This window comes from Prionailurus viverrinus, chromosome A3 (genome assembly GCF_022837055.1).
Source record: "Prionailurus viverrinus isolate Anna chromosome A3, UM_Priviv_1.0, whole genome shotgun sequence".
Taxonomy (NCBI): domain Eukaryota; kingdom Metazoa; phylum Chordata; class Mammalia; order Carnivora; family Felidae; genus Prionailurus; species Prionailurus viverrinus.
Window position 1 is genome coordinate 24,667,143 of NC_062563.1, and position 14,841 is coordinate 24,681,983.

A 14,841-nucleotide genomic window follows, 5' to 3' on the forward strand; every position below is an offset into this window, starting at 1 on the left:
CCAAATGGTTAAGAACAATTAACTTCCCATGGAAGATTTCCTCATGCTGGGAGGGACAGGTCTCCCTTTTTCTTAGTCACACTGAAGCTAGATCTTTCTAGCTGCTTGTATGAAACAATGCACAGGATAGTGTCTACTTCTCAGGACCTGGAAGGGACCTGCAGTTTCTGTCCTCTAGTCCCTACCAGTTCAGAATTATTTAAAAAAAAAAAATCCTGGGACTCCTGTGTGGCTCAATTAGTCAAGCGTCTGACTCTTCATCTTGGCTCAGGTCATGATCTTATGGTTCATGAGTACAAGCCCTGCATCTGGCTCTGTACTGACAGCACACAGCCTGCTTGGGATTCTCTCTCTCCCTCTCTGCCCCTCTCCTGCTCTTTCAAAATAAACAAATATTTTTAAAAAATATTAAAATGCCATTCCTCTTAGCCTCTCGCCACTGGTTCTATTTTAAATGAGAGCGTGATCACCTGGTTTCCTAATAAGAAAAGAGTCTACTGAATCTATTGAGCAGGATAACTCATTGAGGTCAGTCTTGATAACTAGCTGGTGGTTTTCTATTCAGCACCCATGCTTGGGTCCTGTCTTAGAGCACCTTAACTTGTTTTAGAAAAGGAGAGGTCTTCATCTTGGTTCTTCTTAACATAGGCAACAAATCCAATCTCACCTCAGTGGGTCTTTCCAGTTTTTTTCTACCTACTCCACAGTACGGACCAGCTACAACTTGCGCACTTACAAAGACAGAGAGGCAGAAATCTGTACAACTCACACAGAAAGAAGGCTTTTTTTTTTGCTGCAGGTGAGGAAAACCTTCTTACTCAAGACTAACATAACAGTGTGCAAAGGACCAAAACAGTTTAATTATAAACACAGTCTTACATCTTTTAAGGAAATGCAAGTGAGGCAGCCCCCTGAAGGACCTTTATAAGAGCACTTGACTCCCTGTGATATTTGTAGAGTTACCTGAGTATTTGAAATTACAGTTCAAGAAAACAAAGGAACTCCAATACAGTAATATACAATCCAGTGCTGCCATTCTCTGTTTTTAGTAAATGAAAGCATAGCATATATACAGATCATTTTGTAAATAACTCTAAAAGAAAAACAAAAAATAAGGGGGCTGGAGATACCAACAATATTAAGTAGAAGTAATAAACCTAAAGAAGTTCAGATACAGTTACAGCCAAAACAAGGAGGGATATAGAAATAGAGAAGTCTAATTCCATGAGTCATCCCTGATAACATTTTAGATTATTAATCAGATGAATAAAAAGTGGCAGAGTGGGCTTGACTGAAATAGTTCATTTAGGATGCAATCTTTGTGAGCAAGTGAGTCATTTTTCACTTAAATTTCTGATGATTTGACATTGGTATGTCAATCTCTTGATGAAAAATTAGTACCTGAATTTTAAATAGAGTTATTGTAAGTCTTATGAAATTAGATTCTTCTGCACTCTGATTTAAGTTCATAAAAGAGCAGGAATTCATTATTATGAGCTGCTGGATCAGTTTTAAACCACTCTATCTGAAACAAGTGAGGTCCTTCCCTCCTGACCCAGGCTGTGAAATGCTGCCTTCCCCAATCTCCCAAAAGAGCAGAAGAATAAGGCAATTGCTCATTTTACTTTGTTTTTATTTCAACATAACATGCAGTAAAAAAAAAAAAAAACAAAACAAAAAACCCCCCAAAAAACCAGGATTTATTAGCATTTACAATGCTTACAAAGAAAAAGGACTCTAAAAGCAATTTAGTTCAGATTTAAGAAATTGCTCTAATTGAACACTTACAATAAATCTATTTCCAAATGTTCAGTTTGGACCAAAATTTAAAATAGCATTTGGCAGGTAAATTATGTCTGCTGCTTATTTGTAGTATTTTTATATAACCTCTGATTCTTGGGATATCCAGCCCCCATTTTCCTAACACAGCAGGGAAGACATATACATGTGGCCACTTAAATTAAAGGAAGAAATGGAGTAAGGGAGATCCCAGGCTGCAAAAATATATACAAGCATTTACCTTTTCCAGAACTAAACGTTTCTTCCATAAAAATATTAAATAGCCAAGCCCTATAGAACTAGGGCCAGGGCTACTTCAAATATAACTATTCTGTATTTTAAAAATATAGGGCAGAAAGCCTTTTGGGTGATATTTATACATTTTCACACAATATTTCTAGGTCCCTAAATGAATCATCAAGCATTATGTAGAACAAAAACAAGTCTACTTTCTTACATTATTTAATTTAATCTTATAAATCTCTAGTAAATATTGTAGATAACTACATTTTAATGAGAATTCGCCTCAATAGTAAGTCTTTATAGAAGGCTTAATCTCTACAGCCATATATTACCAAAGTTCAGATTTATATAATGAATGGATAGTTGGCAGACATTCGCTCTGTAAGACAAAGCAATAGCATTTTCCCCCCTACCAACAAAAAGGCAGAGTCCCTACTTTGGAAACCAGGGCTTTTAGAGATCATACATTTCCTGGAGTATATGGAATAAAAAAACAAAGATAGGGTTGGGGAGAACCTAATTTCTCCCACCTTTACACTAACAATTTCTAGATGAGGCAACCCTTTTACTCACTTAGGTCTGCTTTATGATGGCAGTGTTTTAGAGTACAGATACACAAGTTTTAAAATGTTTTTGTTGCTTCCAGGATGTGAAAGGACAAATAGTTAGGGACAAAGAAAAACCATTTTCTTTCCATATGGACCAGGGGTTTGCTACTCTCTGCTTATTTTTGGCTCAGTACTACTTGTTCCTGCTATGCTACCAAAACCTACCAAAGCCCTGTTTCATGAATTATATGAGGCTGTCCTCAGGGTTCAGCTGTGTGTGACAGGCACTCAGCTGGCTGAGGCTTCATCCCACTGTCCATAAAGTCAAACCTCTGACAGCAGCCACCCTGACAAAGTCTAAGCTACGCCAAGTTAAAAGAATTAACTACAGAGACATTCAAAGTGCATTTAATCAGATACTAATGGAGCAGTCTGAAATTAAATAGTCATGGGAAAAACAAGGAAAAACCTGTTAAAACTTTATGAGTGAAGAGGATATCCAACTCAGGACAATGTAAAGAATGGAAAAGATTACTCCAAGGTGTCAGAGAAATGATTAAATTTGAAGACTTTTAATTCACACACAGAATACATTTCTGTGATTACTAGAAATGTATTGCTATTAAATGTACTACTCCCATCTCTTTAGCCAGTACCACAGCTCTCCCTCCCTATGTAAATGTAATGTAGAGGATGTTTCACTGACCTCCCTCTTTGGACTGGAAAGTACTCTAGTTACAACTTGAACTCCCTAGCAATAACTAATAAACTGAAGTTGTTGGATTATGATAAAATTATAGATGGAATTTATATATAATAACATACAAAAATTGCCAATGATGGCCTTTGATGAATTTAGCTACCACCGTGAAGGAAGCACAGTGTTAATATTTTTTGTAAAGTTTAGTATTTGCAAGGCAATTAAAACAATCAAACTTCCAAATGAAGAGAGTTATATGGACATTTGCAGGCTGGGACCAACTTCTCCCTGAATTCAAATTAACAAAACTACTTTGTAGAGAGATGCAAGAGTTTTGCATCACTTTCCAGGGGTAACAGCAAAATGATGCATGGATTCATGCTCTGGGAAGAAAAAACAGTCAGGCCAGGCTGAAATGAGAGGGAGAGCACAAGCCAGAAGTTTGTTCACATCCCCAGAAGCTGGGTTAAGTTTGTACTTTTAACCAATACCTCTTACCAAGAGACTTAATAGGAAGATCTTACATATTTCATTTACCAAGGGACTTCCCTGCATATCTGCAGAAGTCTCTAAAAGAAAAAATCTACTCCCAAGCGAGACTTTTGACACATGTATACAAAACTGTTGTTAAGGTAACAATCTAGTGGAATAAGACAAGGCAGATTTCATTGCTGTTAAATCTCATGTTAAGTAAGGTTCGACTAGTCATTTGCAATCTGATTTCTGGAAACATGGAATAGAAATCCAGAATCACTGGGAGATAAATCTCAATGATAACATTAACTTACTTATACTCAAATAACTCTCTAAACAGTCACAGCCCAATTTTACAACAAGATGTGCAACAAGCAGAGAAGGAAAAGGACAAACATTGTAAATAAGTTCTTGTCCTTTGGTGGCACAAGTTCTCGGAAGTTACTCTTGTCCAAATCCTTCTGTTTCTTCAATGGCAAATAACAGCTTTTCCTTCAGTTGCTCATAGCTCTTGTAGGGTGGCAGGTCCAGGCGGTTAAAACTAAAAGTAAGAATTGTTAGCTTGAGAAAAGGAAATATATAAAGAATCATATGACCAGTGTAGCATATAACACCACTGGTTTTAAAGTAAGGCAAAACTGGGTTCAAATCCCAGCTCTGTCATTGGGCTTTGAACAAGTGCTTTTACCTTTCTGAATTTTGGATTCTTCTTTGGTAACTTGGGAATAACAATATTTACTTTTCAGGGTAGAGGGACAGAGTAACAAGTATACGTACAACACATGGCCAAATACTTCAGGGTCTGTGCTGACAGCTCAGAGCCTGGAGCCTGCTTCGGATTCTGTCTCTCTCTCTCTCTCTCTGCCCCTCCCCTGCTCAAGCCCTGTTTCTCTCTCAAAAATAAACAAACAAAAAAAATTCAGGGGTGGGAAATGGGACTGACTGCAAGTGGGCATAAGGGATCATTTTAGAGTGACAGAAATAACTTAAAACTGGTTAACTGTTACTACTCTGTAAATCTAAATATCACTGAGTTTAAATGAATAACCTTATAATCTTTAGTAGTTTTATGGTATATAAATTATACCTTGATAAAGCTGTTAAAAATAACTCAACACAATGGGGAAAAATATTTCATTTCCAATTTCCAAGAGGCTTTAATACCTACAAGGTAACTGGGAAAAGGCTATTTTTTCAACTCTTTCTGATTTTACTTACCAGGTATGACTTCTGGGTAACCAGTTTTCTTTCCCAACTTTTTCAATGCAGAATTTCTGTGGTCCATTGCTCCCTAAAACAGTGAAATCAACAGTCTGATACTCAAGTGGTTCAAATTGTGACCTTCTCTGTTCAGCAGCATCAGCATCACCAGGGAAGTTATTAGAACCACAAATCCATAGGCCCCACCCAAAGCCTACTAAATGGAATCAGAAACTTTGGGATAAGGCTCAGCAGTGTGTGTCTGAACAAGCTTCCAGATGATTCTGATGAGTGCTAATGTTTGAGAACCAATTTGTCAATGTATGCCCAAGAGAAGAAAATGCAGTTTTTTTTTTAAAGAAATTGCAATTTTATCTAGCTTTCTTTTGCCAGAATAATAGAATGCTATAAATAATAACAGAACACCTTAAAAGCTCAATTTTAGCTTTAAACACAACAGGGAAACTACAATCCACTGTCTTACACAATAAAACTTGGTTTAAACATTAAATTGTTAAAACTTTATAAAATGTAAACAACCTAGTTAATTCAGTATTAACAATGCTTGTGCTTATAGGTCCTATAGAACATACTCTTACAAACTTACACTCAGTTCTTGCCTCTCATTTATCTTTTGTTGTAGACAGAGTGAATGGGGACCTTATAAGCACTGGTTTTCTAAAAGATCACTACCAAGCCCTAGAAATAATCATTTGTAGTCACAATGATTAGTGGTGCTACTCGACTTCTTTAATTATTATAGGGTGCCAGGAAAAATAAATGTTCTATAATGTGTGAGACAGTCATACTCAATGAATTTTCTTATGACCCACTCAACTAAACCCAGTACATATATGAATTGGCAGTACTTTTGATTTATAGTATCAAAGTGTTTGCACAGTTATGCTAAAAGCCTAGTAAAGAAATGGTTATTGTGCAAAAGGCTAGTTAAAATTATTCAATAATTAACCTCAAAATTATGTTAATTTACTCTAAACATTCTCTCTTTTCGATATACTACAGCATTTCTAACCACAAAGATGGAATGTTTTAATAGTACTAATTAATACTTAACGGAAGAGTCCAGATTACATTCAATAGACACAGAGTCAAAAATTAAAACAGAGAAATAGGAAATGAAGGAATTTTAGTGAATTTCACTAATAAAGGCTATTTTACAAATTTGTCATATCATCCTGAAAGTTTCTAAAACTTTATGGAATGTTAAGACATCAAGTTGTATACATTATATACACTGAAATTATTTTGGGTTGCCTGTTGTTTTCAATCTTCTTCTAACACTGTCCCCAAACCAAACAAGTTCTATGTGGACTCTTGTATCTATGTTCCTATTTTCAACCCATTTCTACTTTCAAATAGTAAGATCTCTAAGGACTTTTTAATCAATCAGAGCCTTGGCCTGTGGTGGAACTTCATCACAGACACTACCTCATTTTTCTCCACTTTGATCATCTGTAATTTATTTTGGCAGGTCTATTATCCTTATTCCATTTAGATTATTTCCCTCTTTTTCTTATCATATTTATTTAATTATTTCTTGTTCTCTTTTTTCATATTCTAGTGTTTCTTATACAGAAAGGTTTCTCTGATCTTATCTTAAACCCAAGTCTTTTTAAGTAGGAACAAGTATTTACTAATTAGTGTCTTCTAACAGTTGTTCCCAAATACATATGTATCAAAATAAATATTATTTCATTATGAGTCACTTCTTAAAAATTTTAGTTGGTGCTTAAGTTTATGTATATTTTTTAGAGATTGTAGACACTTTTATTTCATACCTACCAATTTCATTCCAGAATATTAAAGAGGAGATTATAAATATTATAGAAATGGGATGTCAGATCTGTCAAGGGTTGAGAACTATCACATTAAATTATATACTTCACTCTTAACAACTTTCTCTTCCTACACTGACTGGAAGATTCAACCAGATGGCCTCTGGTTGAGAGCACAATCTCGTCTCTGCCTTCCACAGGTATCCTCCTATGTTGTTTTAAACAGCTCCACTTAACTCCAAATATTACTTCTAAGAGCAGACCTAGTTCTCATCTCTTTAATGATTAAATCTAGCTTACACTGAAACTGGTACCAATTTTCTCCTCATTTTGGTCATTACCTTACTTCCCCAACCACCAACATGGTTTTTCTTTTTCAATCTAGAGACCATTCTCAAAGGTGCCCCTCTCCAAAAACTTACTTAGTAATAATCCTTCTCTGAGACCTTGCTAGCACTGGATTAAAAACCTTCTTCCATATTGCTTCTGAGAAACCAGAATATTTATTTCTCCTCTTCACTCTCTGGACTCGCCTTTAAGTTTGCCTCTAGGCTATTTCTAGCTCATCCCTAAACACAGGTGTTTCTAAGCACCTCTGAATTCGATTTCTGCATAAACCAACTTATTCTAATAGCTTCAAGCATCACTGCTCCCATGACTCTACTTTCCTTCTCTACTCTTACCTCTAAACTCATATGAGCAACACCTGTTAAACTGCCCTTCTGCTCCCTGGTTTTCCACTTGGTTGTCTGGCAGTTGCTTTGAACTCAAGAGGTTCTAAGCCAATCATTATCCTCCCTCAATACCTCTAAACCATGTTCTTTACACTTCACAACTCTATTTCTTCATTTTTCAAAACATGGTTTTATCCTGGACATTCTTCCTTTATTAGCTCATCTTCTGTTCAAGTCCTTTTCTAACTTTGGAACCTCTCTAGCATTTATCCCTTCTTTTCCATCTCTATTTCCATCTCCTAAGATCAGGTTCTCACCATTGCTCCAATATTTTCTTCCTATGCATGGTATACCTTGCTATCAAATTTTCATAATATGCAGCTTCAGCAAGTTTTCTGCTCTTCAAAAAGTTTCATAGCTTTCAATACCCTCAGAATAATGTCCAAATTCTTCTGGTCTAGCTTTTAAAGTAACTGTATCCAACACTGCCTACTTAGTTCTTCAATTCTGACTCTCTGCTTCAGCTGAAGCAGGCTTAGGGATCACAACTTCTTTTCTCCTATGGTACGTGGCATTATGCTGGTGTTAAAGATTTGAATTTACTTAAGTTATTATCAGTCACAAAAGTATTCCCATGGTCATTCATTTCCAAACAACATACATTTTGATCAGTAACTACTATGTGACAAGCACTATGCAAGACACCAGAAATAAAAAGATAGAGCTCTGTATCTCATGGAGCTCCAGGTATAATAGAGAAGAATGTTAAACACATCATTAAAATATAGTATAGTACAACCAACAGTGCCTGGCTCATAGGAGACACTAAAATGTTTGCCAAATGATTGAATGACCAAACAGATTTACATACAGAAGATCAGTAAGATCACTATTCTATGAAGTTAAAATGTGGGATCTAGTCTTAAGATAAAAAACTTCTAGAGGTAAGGATTACAAAGTGATTTAAAAGTTTACACAAATCCAGGTTAACTATGACTAGTTAGGAAAAGGGCTGTTCTTTTCTTTGTTATTCCTGAGCTATCCACACTGATTTGAATGTAACAGCAGCGTGATAAACAATTTTCTGTATAGGAAAAGTGATCCTGTCTCACATACCCATGAGGTCAGCAAATCCTCCAACTGGCAATCGACAAGTTCCAGTAACAAACTGCAGAAGTCTCATTCTCTTCTCATTATCAATTTCTTTAACAAACTGTTTTAAAAAAAAACACATGTAAAGAGATATATAGGTCTTATGTTACATTTAGCATACACAAGAATGAAAAACAATCATTTCAAATGAACTCCCAGTGTTAGATGCACTAGATAATGACAATATCCACTACCGTGTCCATGTTTGTTAAAGCCCTATCAACTTTCCCCTATATAAATCTTAGGACCACATCCTTTTAAGGAGATAGAAAAAAGAAAGGTGCCCTGGGTCTAAGAGTTCCCTACTCATGAAGTCTCAAGATTAGCTCTTCCAGAGCAGCCCGTTCTTTTTCCCCACAGATCTGTCCTATAGGATATTCATGTGGTTACATAGGACAGAGAGCCTGAGTCAGTATGAGTTTTTTGGTTTTATGAACAAATGAAATCAAGTTCATAGAATTCTGACCCAGATATTTCCCAATAACCTCTCTCTCTCAATGTTCTCTAGGTTTTGGTGCAGCTATACACTGCCACAATCAGGTGCCTTTCAACTCCTACAACTCTGACTCAAAACATTAGGTTTCTGGAGGATGCTTTCTAGCGTGTAGCACAAGTATTTTGGTCCAGCCAAATTATTTTTTTTGTAGATATTTTTTTTGTCAAATATTTTAAAATTCTAATCCTATTTGCTATAGAAGTTTGGTTCATTTGAGTTTCTTAGGAATTTCTTTACATAAGTAAGAGACATTAAAAAATTTTTTTTTTTTTTTTTAGCGTTTATTTATTTTTAAGACAATGTGAGAGACAGAGTGCAAGTGGCGGAAGGGCAGACAGAGGGAGACACAGAATCTGAAGCAGGCTCCAGGCTCTGAGCTGTCAGCACAGAGCCCAACGCAGGGCTTGAACTCACAAACCGTTAGATCATGACCTGAGCCGAAGTCGGATGCTTAACTGACTGAGCCACCCAGGTGCCCCTGAGGATTTTTTTTAATGTGGTAAAGTATATATAACACAAAATTTATCATTTTAAGCAAGAATTCAATGGCATTAAGTATGTTCACACTGTTGTGTAACCACTCCCACAGTTTCTAGAACTTTATCATCCTAAACAAAAACTGTTACCTCCTCATTCTGGCCACCCCCAACAGCCTCTGTTAACCTCTATTCTACTTTCTATCTCTATGAATTTGCCTATTTTAGATACCTCATATAAATGGAATCTTGGAATCATACAATATTTGTCCTTTTGTGATTGGCTTATTTCACTCAGCATTATATCCTTAAGGTTCATTCTGTTGTAACCTGCCAGAATTTCCTTTAAGATTGGATAACATTCCATTGTATATGTATATCACATTTTGTTTATCCATTCATCTGTTGATGGACACTTAAGTTGCTTTCACCTTTTGGCCATTGTGAATAATGCTGTTGTGACCATAGGTATATAAGTATTTGAGTCCTTGCTTTCACTTCTTTGGGTATACCTAGGAGAACTGCCAGTCATGTTAATTTCTATGTTTAACTTTTCAAAGAGCCATTTAAATGTTTTCCAAAGTGGAGCACCATTTTACATTCCCATCAGCAATATATAAGAGTTCCAATTTCTCAACATCCTCAACAAGGATGATTATTTTCTATTTTCTGATGATAGCCATGCTAGTAATAGATATGAAATGGTACTTCATTATGCTTTTGACTTGCACTTCCCTAATGATTAGTGATTTGAGCATCTTCTCATGTCCTTATAGCAGACATTTTTTGAAGACACCATTACGATTCCAAACCAGTTCACCCTCTTAAGTTTTGCCTTCTGAGTTATAGAATTCTTAGTGAGGTATGAATGATGAAAATCATACTTTAGGCTGTTCTAGAACATTCCAAAAGCATTTAGATCAAATACAAGAGAACCATCATATAGAGAGGTCTTATACTCTGGGCAAAGGTGCAAAGTGTGTGTTGCTTACTCAGAAATAGTCTTTTAAAAATGCTGTTGTAATCTTTTTTTTTTTTTTAAATTTTAATTCCAGTATAATCAACATACAGTGTTATATTAGTTTCAGGTGTACAATATGTGATTCAATTCTATACATTACTCAGTACTCATCACGATAAGTGTATTCTTAAACCCCTTCCCTTCTTTCACTCATATCCCATCCATCTCCCCTCTGGTACCCATGAGTTTGTTTTCTCTAGTTAAGAGTCTGTTTTTGGGGTTATCTTTTTCTTTGTCCATTTGTTTCTTAAATTCCATGAGTGAAATTATATGGTATTTGTCTTTCTCAGAACGACTTATTTCACTTAGTATTACATCCTCTAGATCCATCCATGTTGTTGCAAACGGCAAGATTTCATTTTTTTAAGATTTTATTCTTTTCATGGCTGAGTAATATTCCATATATATGCACACACATATACACACACAAATTTTTTCTTTACCATTCATCTATCAGTGGACACTTGGGCTACTTCCATAATTTGGCTATTATGTAATATATTCATTTACTATAATGCATAGGATGGAATGAGGGCCTGAATACAGTAGGACATTTTGTTTTGTGACTTTTTCCATACATGGTAAGCAATTTCTAAAAAATTATAATGTGTCTGCCAACAGAAATAAACTGAGACAAACCTGCCAAAACCACATGATTTGTTTGCTTGTCCTAGTGTAATGACGGTAGATGGCATGTCTTTGCCAGTCATTCAAATCAATCTCTTGCATTCCACATAAAAGGACCTTTGGAGATTAAAAAAAAAAAAAAGATTTCTTTAGGTAACTGTACAACCTATATAAAAATTCTTGATATATAGAAGAAAAGACTACTATTCAGCAACTCTCAAAAAATTAATCAGGAGGCTTTAGCTTATAACCTGTGCGTCAGGAATGGTGTCCACATTGCTTATGAAGGTTAAGTTTCCACAGATGGTGTTATATATACACATACTCAGGCAAATTAGTCACTCACTGTAGAGAGGTTTTGATAGCAATACTTTTCTTGGGGGTAACATTTTCATATACTTGGATAAATTATGGACTTTTTTAACCACCAGCGAGCTTCAAAACATCCTGCCAGCATAAAAAATACTACTTCTAACACAAAGATGAGAAAGTGAGCTGAAAGCAGACACCTGAAGGCATTATTTACCAGCATGCTGCAGAGGAAATAAGAAAAACTCATTACCTCTAATTCCTTTGCATCAAAGTATTGCAAATACTGCTGGGGAAGAATTTCATTAAAGCCCTCAAAGAAAGCTTGTGTCTGTTCTTCAACACCTCGAGACAACCTCCATTCAGCTACCATTCTGGTAAATAAATATTAAAAGAGCTATCAGGAAGTTTAGATTTTACCTTTGAATTCCGAGTGTAAAAATAGTTTTTATAAACTTTATTATGAAAAATTTCAAATATTTATAAAAGTAGGATATAATGAATCCTATATCCCAGCTTCAACACACCACCAATATTATTTCATTATGCCCCTACCCATACCCTAGGTATCATATACTTTCATTTTAAACACAAATAATTCAGCATGTATCTCTGTAAGTCTCTTTTTGAAAATAACTACAATTCTATTATCACACAAAAAAGTGAATAGTAATTCTTTTATAGCCAAGTATTCGGTGCTCAAATTCTGATTGACTCAGTTTTTTTTTTTAACATACTGCTTCAATCAAAATCTAAAAAGGGTTCATACATTGCAAACATCTCTTAAGCTTCTTTTAGAGGTTTTCCCTTTGCAATTTTTTTCAATGAAAATACTTTTTAATGAAAATTCTCTAGTAGATACTCTAGATTTCAACTTAATTAAAAAAAATTTTTTTTTAACATTTATTTTTGAGAGAGAGAGAGAGAGAGAGGGAGGGAGAGGGAGGGAGGGAGAGGGAGAGAGAGAGAGAATGCAAGCAAGGGAGGGGAAGAGAGAGAGGGAGACAGATTCTGAAGCAGGCTCCAGGCCCTGAGCTGTCAGCAGAGCCTGACACGGGGCTTGAGCCCATGAACCAGGAGATCATGACCTGAGCCAAAGTTGGATGCTTAACCAACTGAGCCACCCAGGTGCCCTCTTTTTAAACAATTTTAATGAGCAAACAAATATGGGTATTTTAGACATTTGATCACTTGATGATAACTTATGATAACTAAAGTCCTAAAGTTTACTGTGAAGCCTCTGAAATTTTGGGAAATGGCAGTATAGGCTGTAGTGGATTAATGTGCCTGGTGATTATAATGATAAACTCTGGGCATATTATAATAGAACAACTATTTGAAGGCATCAGAGAGAAATCAAAGGCAGGCAAAAATTGCTGGGGATTAGATTCTTGAAGGATTTGCATTATGAATAGGCTTTTCTCCTGAGGGCACTTCCCAGTTTACATGGAGCGCAAGAGAATGAAGCTCAAATAAAAGGCAACAGTCTTATTGGGCTGAGGAAACCTGAGGATGGGAGCTTCAAGCTGTCAACAGTTATGTAAAAATCCCAGAAAGAAAGAACACAAAGAGAAGGCACTCCCATCCAAATCTGCACAGGAATTTACTTCAAATCCTTAGCTGATTGTTAAATACATGTGTGTAGCATGATGAGACTCCAAGGAACCCTGTGCAAAGCAAAAACCGAAAAGCCAAAGACCCAAGCAGAAATTTCAGCAGTTACCTAGTACCAGAGAGATAGAATGTTAGAGTTTACATCTCACAAAGTTACATGGTAAACACTTTAGGCTTTTCCTTGTAAGAAGTAAGGACCATGTTTTAGGAATAAAGGGAAAATGGAAATAGACCAGCTCTAGCAAGCTTCCAAAGGATCAATGTGATCTGTCCTTCATTTAACTGCCTGTCAAAACAAAGTCAATATTCTTCAGAGGAAGAAAAAAGAATCCAGAGTCTACCATGTATCATCCACAATTAAAAAAAAAAAAAAAATCCTGCAAAGAAGCAGGAAAATGTGACTCATAATAAAAGAAAAAAGTTTATAGAATTAGGCCCACAGACAGCCTAATGCTGAAGTTAGCAGAGACTTTTTTCTTTTTGTTTTTTGAGAGAAGAGCAAGGGAGAGGCAGAGGGAGAGAGAGAGAATGCCAAGCAGGCTCCATGCTCACTGGGGAGCCTGATGCAGGGATCTATCCGATGACCATGGGATGATGATGGCCTGAGTCAAAATCAAGAATCGGACGCTCAACCAACTGAGCCATCCAGGTGCCCCACCAGAGACTTTTTAAAAGGCTATTAAAATGTATCAAAAATTTATAGGATAAGATGGACAAAATGGGTAAAGAGATGGGGATTCTCATCACAGAAACTCTTAAAAGAACCAAACGAAAATTACAAAATATCTGAGTATCTGTAACGAAAATTTTATTGAATGGACTTACGAGCAGTGAATTCAAAAGTAGGTCAATCAAAATGGTGCAAACTAAAAGGGCAGAAAAAAAGATAAAAAATATATAGAGTATCTGAGAACCATGGGATGGTATCAAAGATTAAACATGCATCTAAGTGAAGTCTGAAGTATGTAGAGAAGGAATGAAGCAAAAGGAACATCCATAAAGATCCAGTCCCTGAATTTTCCAAAATGGCTGAAATGGCATCAATCACAGATACAGGAAGCTCAGCAAATGCCAAGTAGGATAAATATAAAAGCAATCATAATTAGGTACAGCAGAGTCAAATGCAAAAAAGAGAAATGCTTTGAAAAACCACAGAAAACATTCAGAAAAAAACATTAAAAAAAACCCCAATGGCTCACATATCAAAAATAACAGAAATAACAGAATGACATTATTGAAAGAAAGTGCTAAAAATGAGGGAAAAAAACCCCTATAAACTTAGAATTCTAAATCCGATGAAAATATCTTTTAAAACTGAAGGTGGTATAAAGATGCCTTCAGATAAAAGCTGAAAGAATTTATTGCCAGCAATTGCACAGAGAAAAATTATACAGGAAGTTTTTAAAACTGATCCCAGATGGAAAAATAGATCTGTGGGAAGAAATGATAATGTGAGTAATGTAAAAGACTACTTTTTCTTAATTTCTTAAAAAATCTAGTAATTGGGGGTACCTGGGTAGCTCAGTTGGTTAAACTGAGATTTCATCTCAGGTCATGATCTTGCAGTTTGTAGGATCAAGCCCCACATTGGGCTCTACGCTGACAATGAACAGAGCCTGCTTGGGATTCTCTCTCTCCTTCTTTCTCTGTGCCCCTCCCCTACTCATACTCTCTCAAAATAAATAAATAACATTAAAAAAAATTTAGTAATTGTGCAATGATGTAGGTGGAA

General features: G+C 35.8%; 1 protein-coding gene across 5 annotated transcripts in view; it reads right to left on the reverse strand.

Moving 5' to 3' along the window:
* Nucleotides 1-838: 838 nt before the first annotated feature.
* Nucleotides 839-14,841, reverse strand: part of ITCH (itchy E3 ubiquitin protein ligase) — a 147,522-nt gene continuing 133,519 nt past the window's right edge. For all 5 annotated transcript variants that reach the window (XM_047854672.1, XM_047854674.1, XM_047854675.1 and 2 more), the window contains 5 exons: nt 11,749-11,869; nt 11,199-11,303; nt 8,531-8,627; nt 4,963-5,035; nt 839-4,285 (listed from right to left, as the gene is read on the reverse strand). In XM_047854672.1, coding sequence (XP_047710628.1) covers nt 4,186-4,285; nt 4,963-5,035; nt 8,531-8,627; nt 11,199-11,303; nt 11,749-11,869 — 496 coding nt within the window. In that variant the 3' untranslated portion in view covers nt 839-4,185. The remainder of the gene's footprint in view (nt 4,286-4,962; nt 5,036-8,530; nt 8,628-11,198; nt 11,304-11,748; nt 11,870-14,841) is intronic.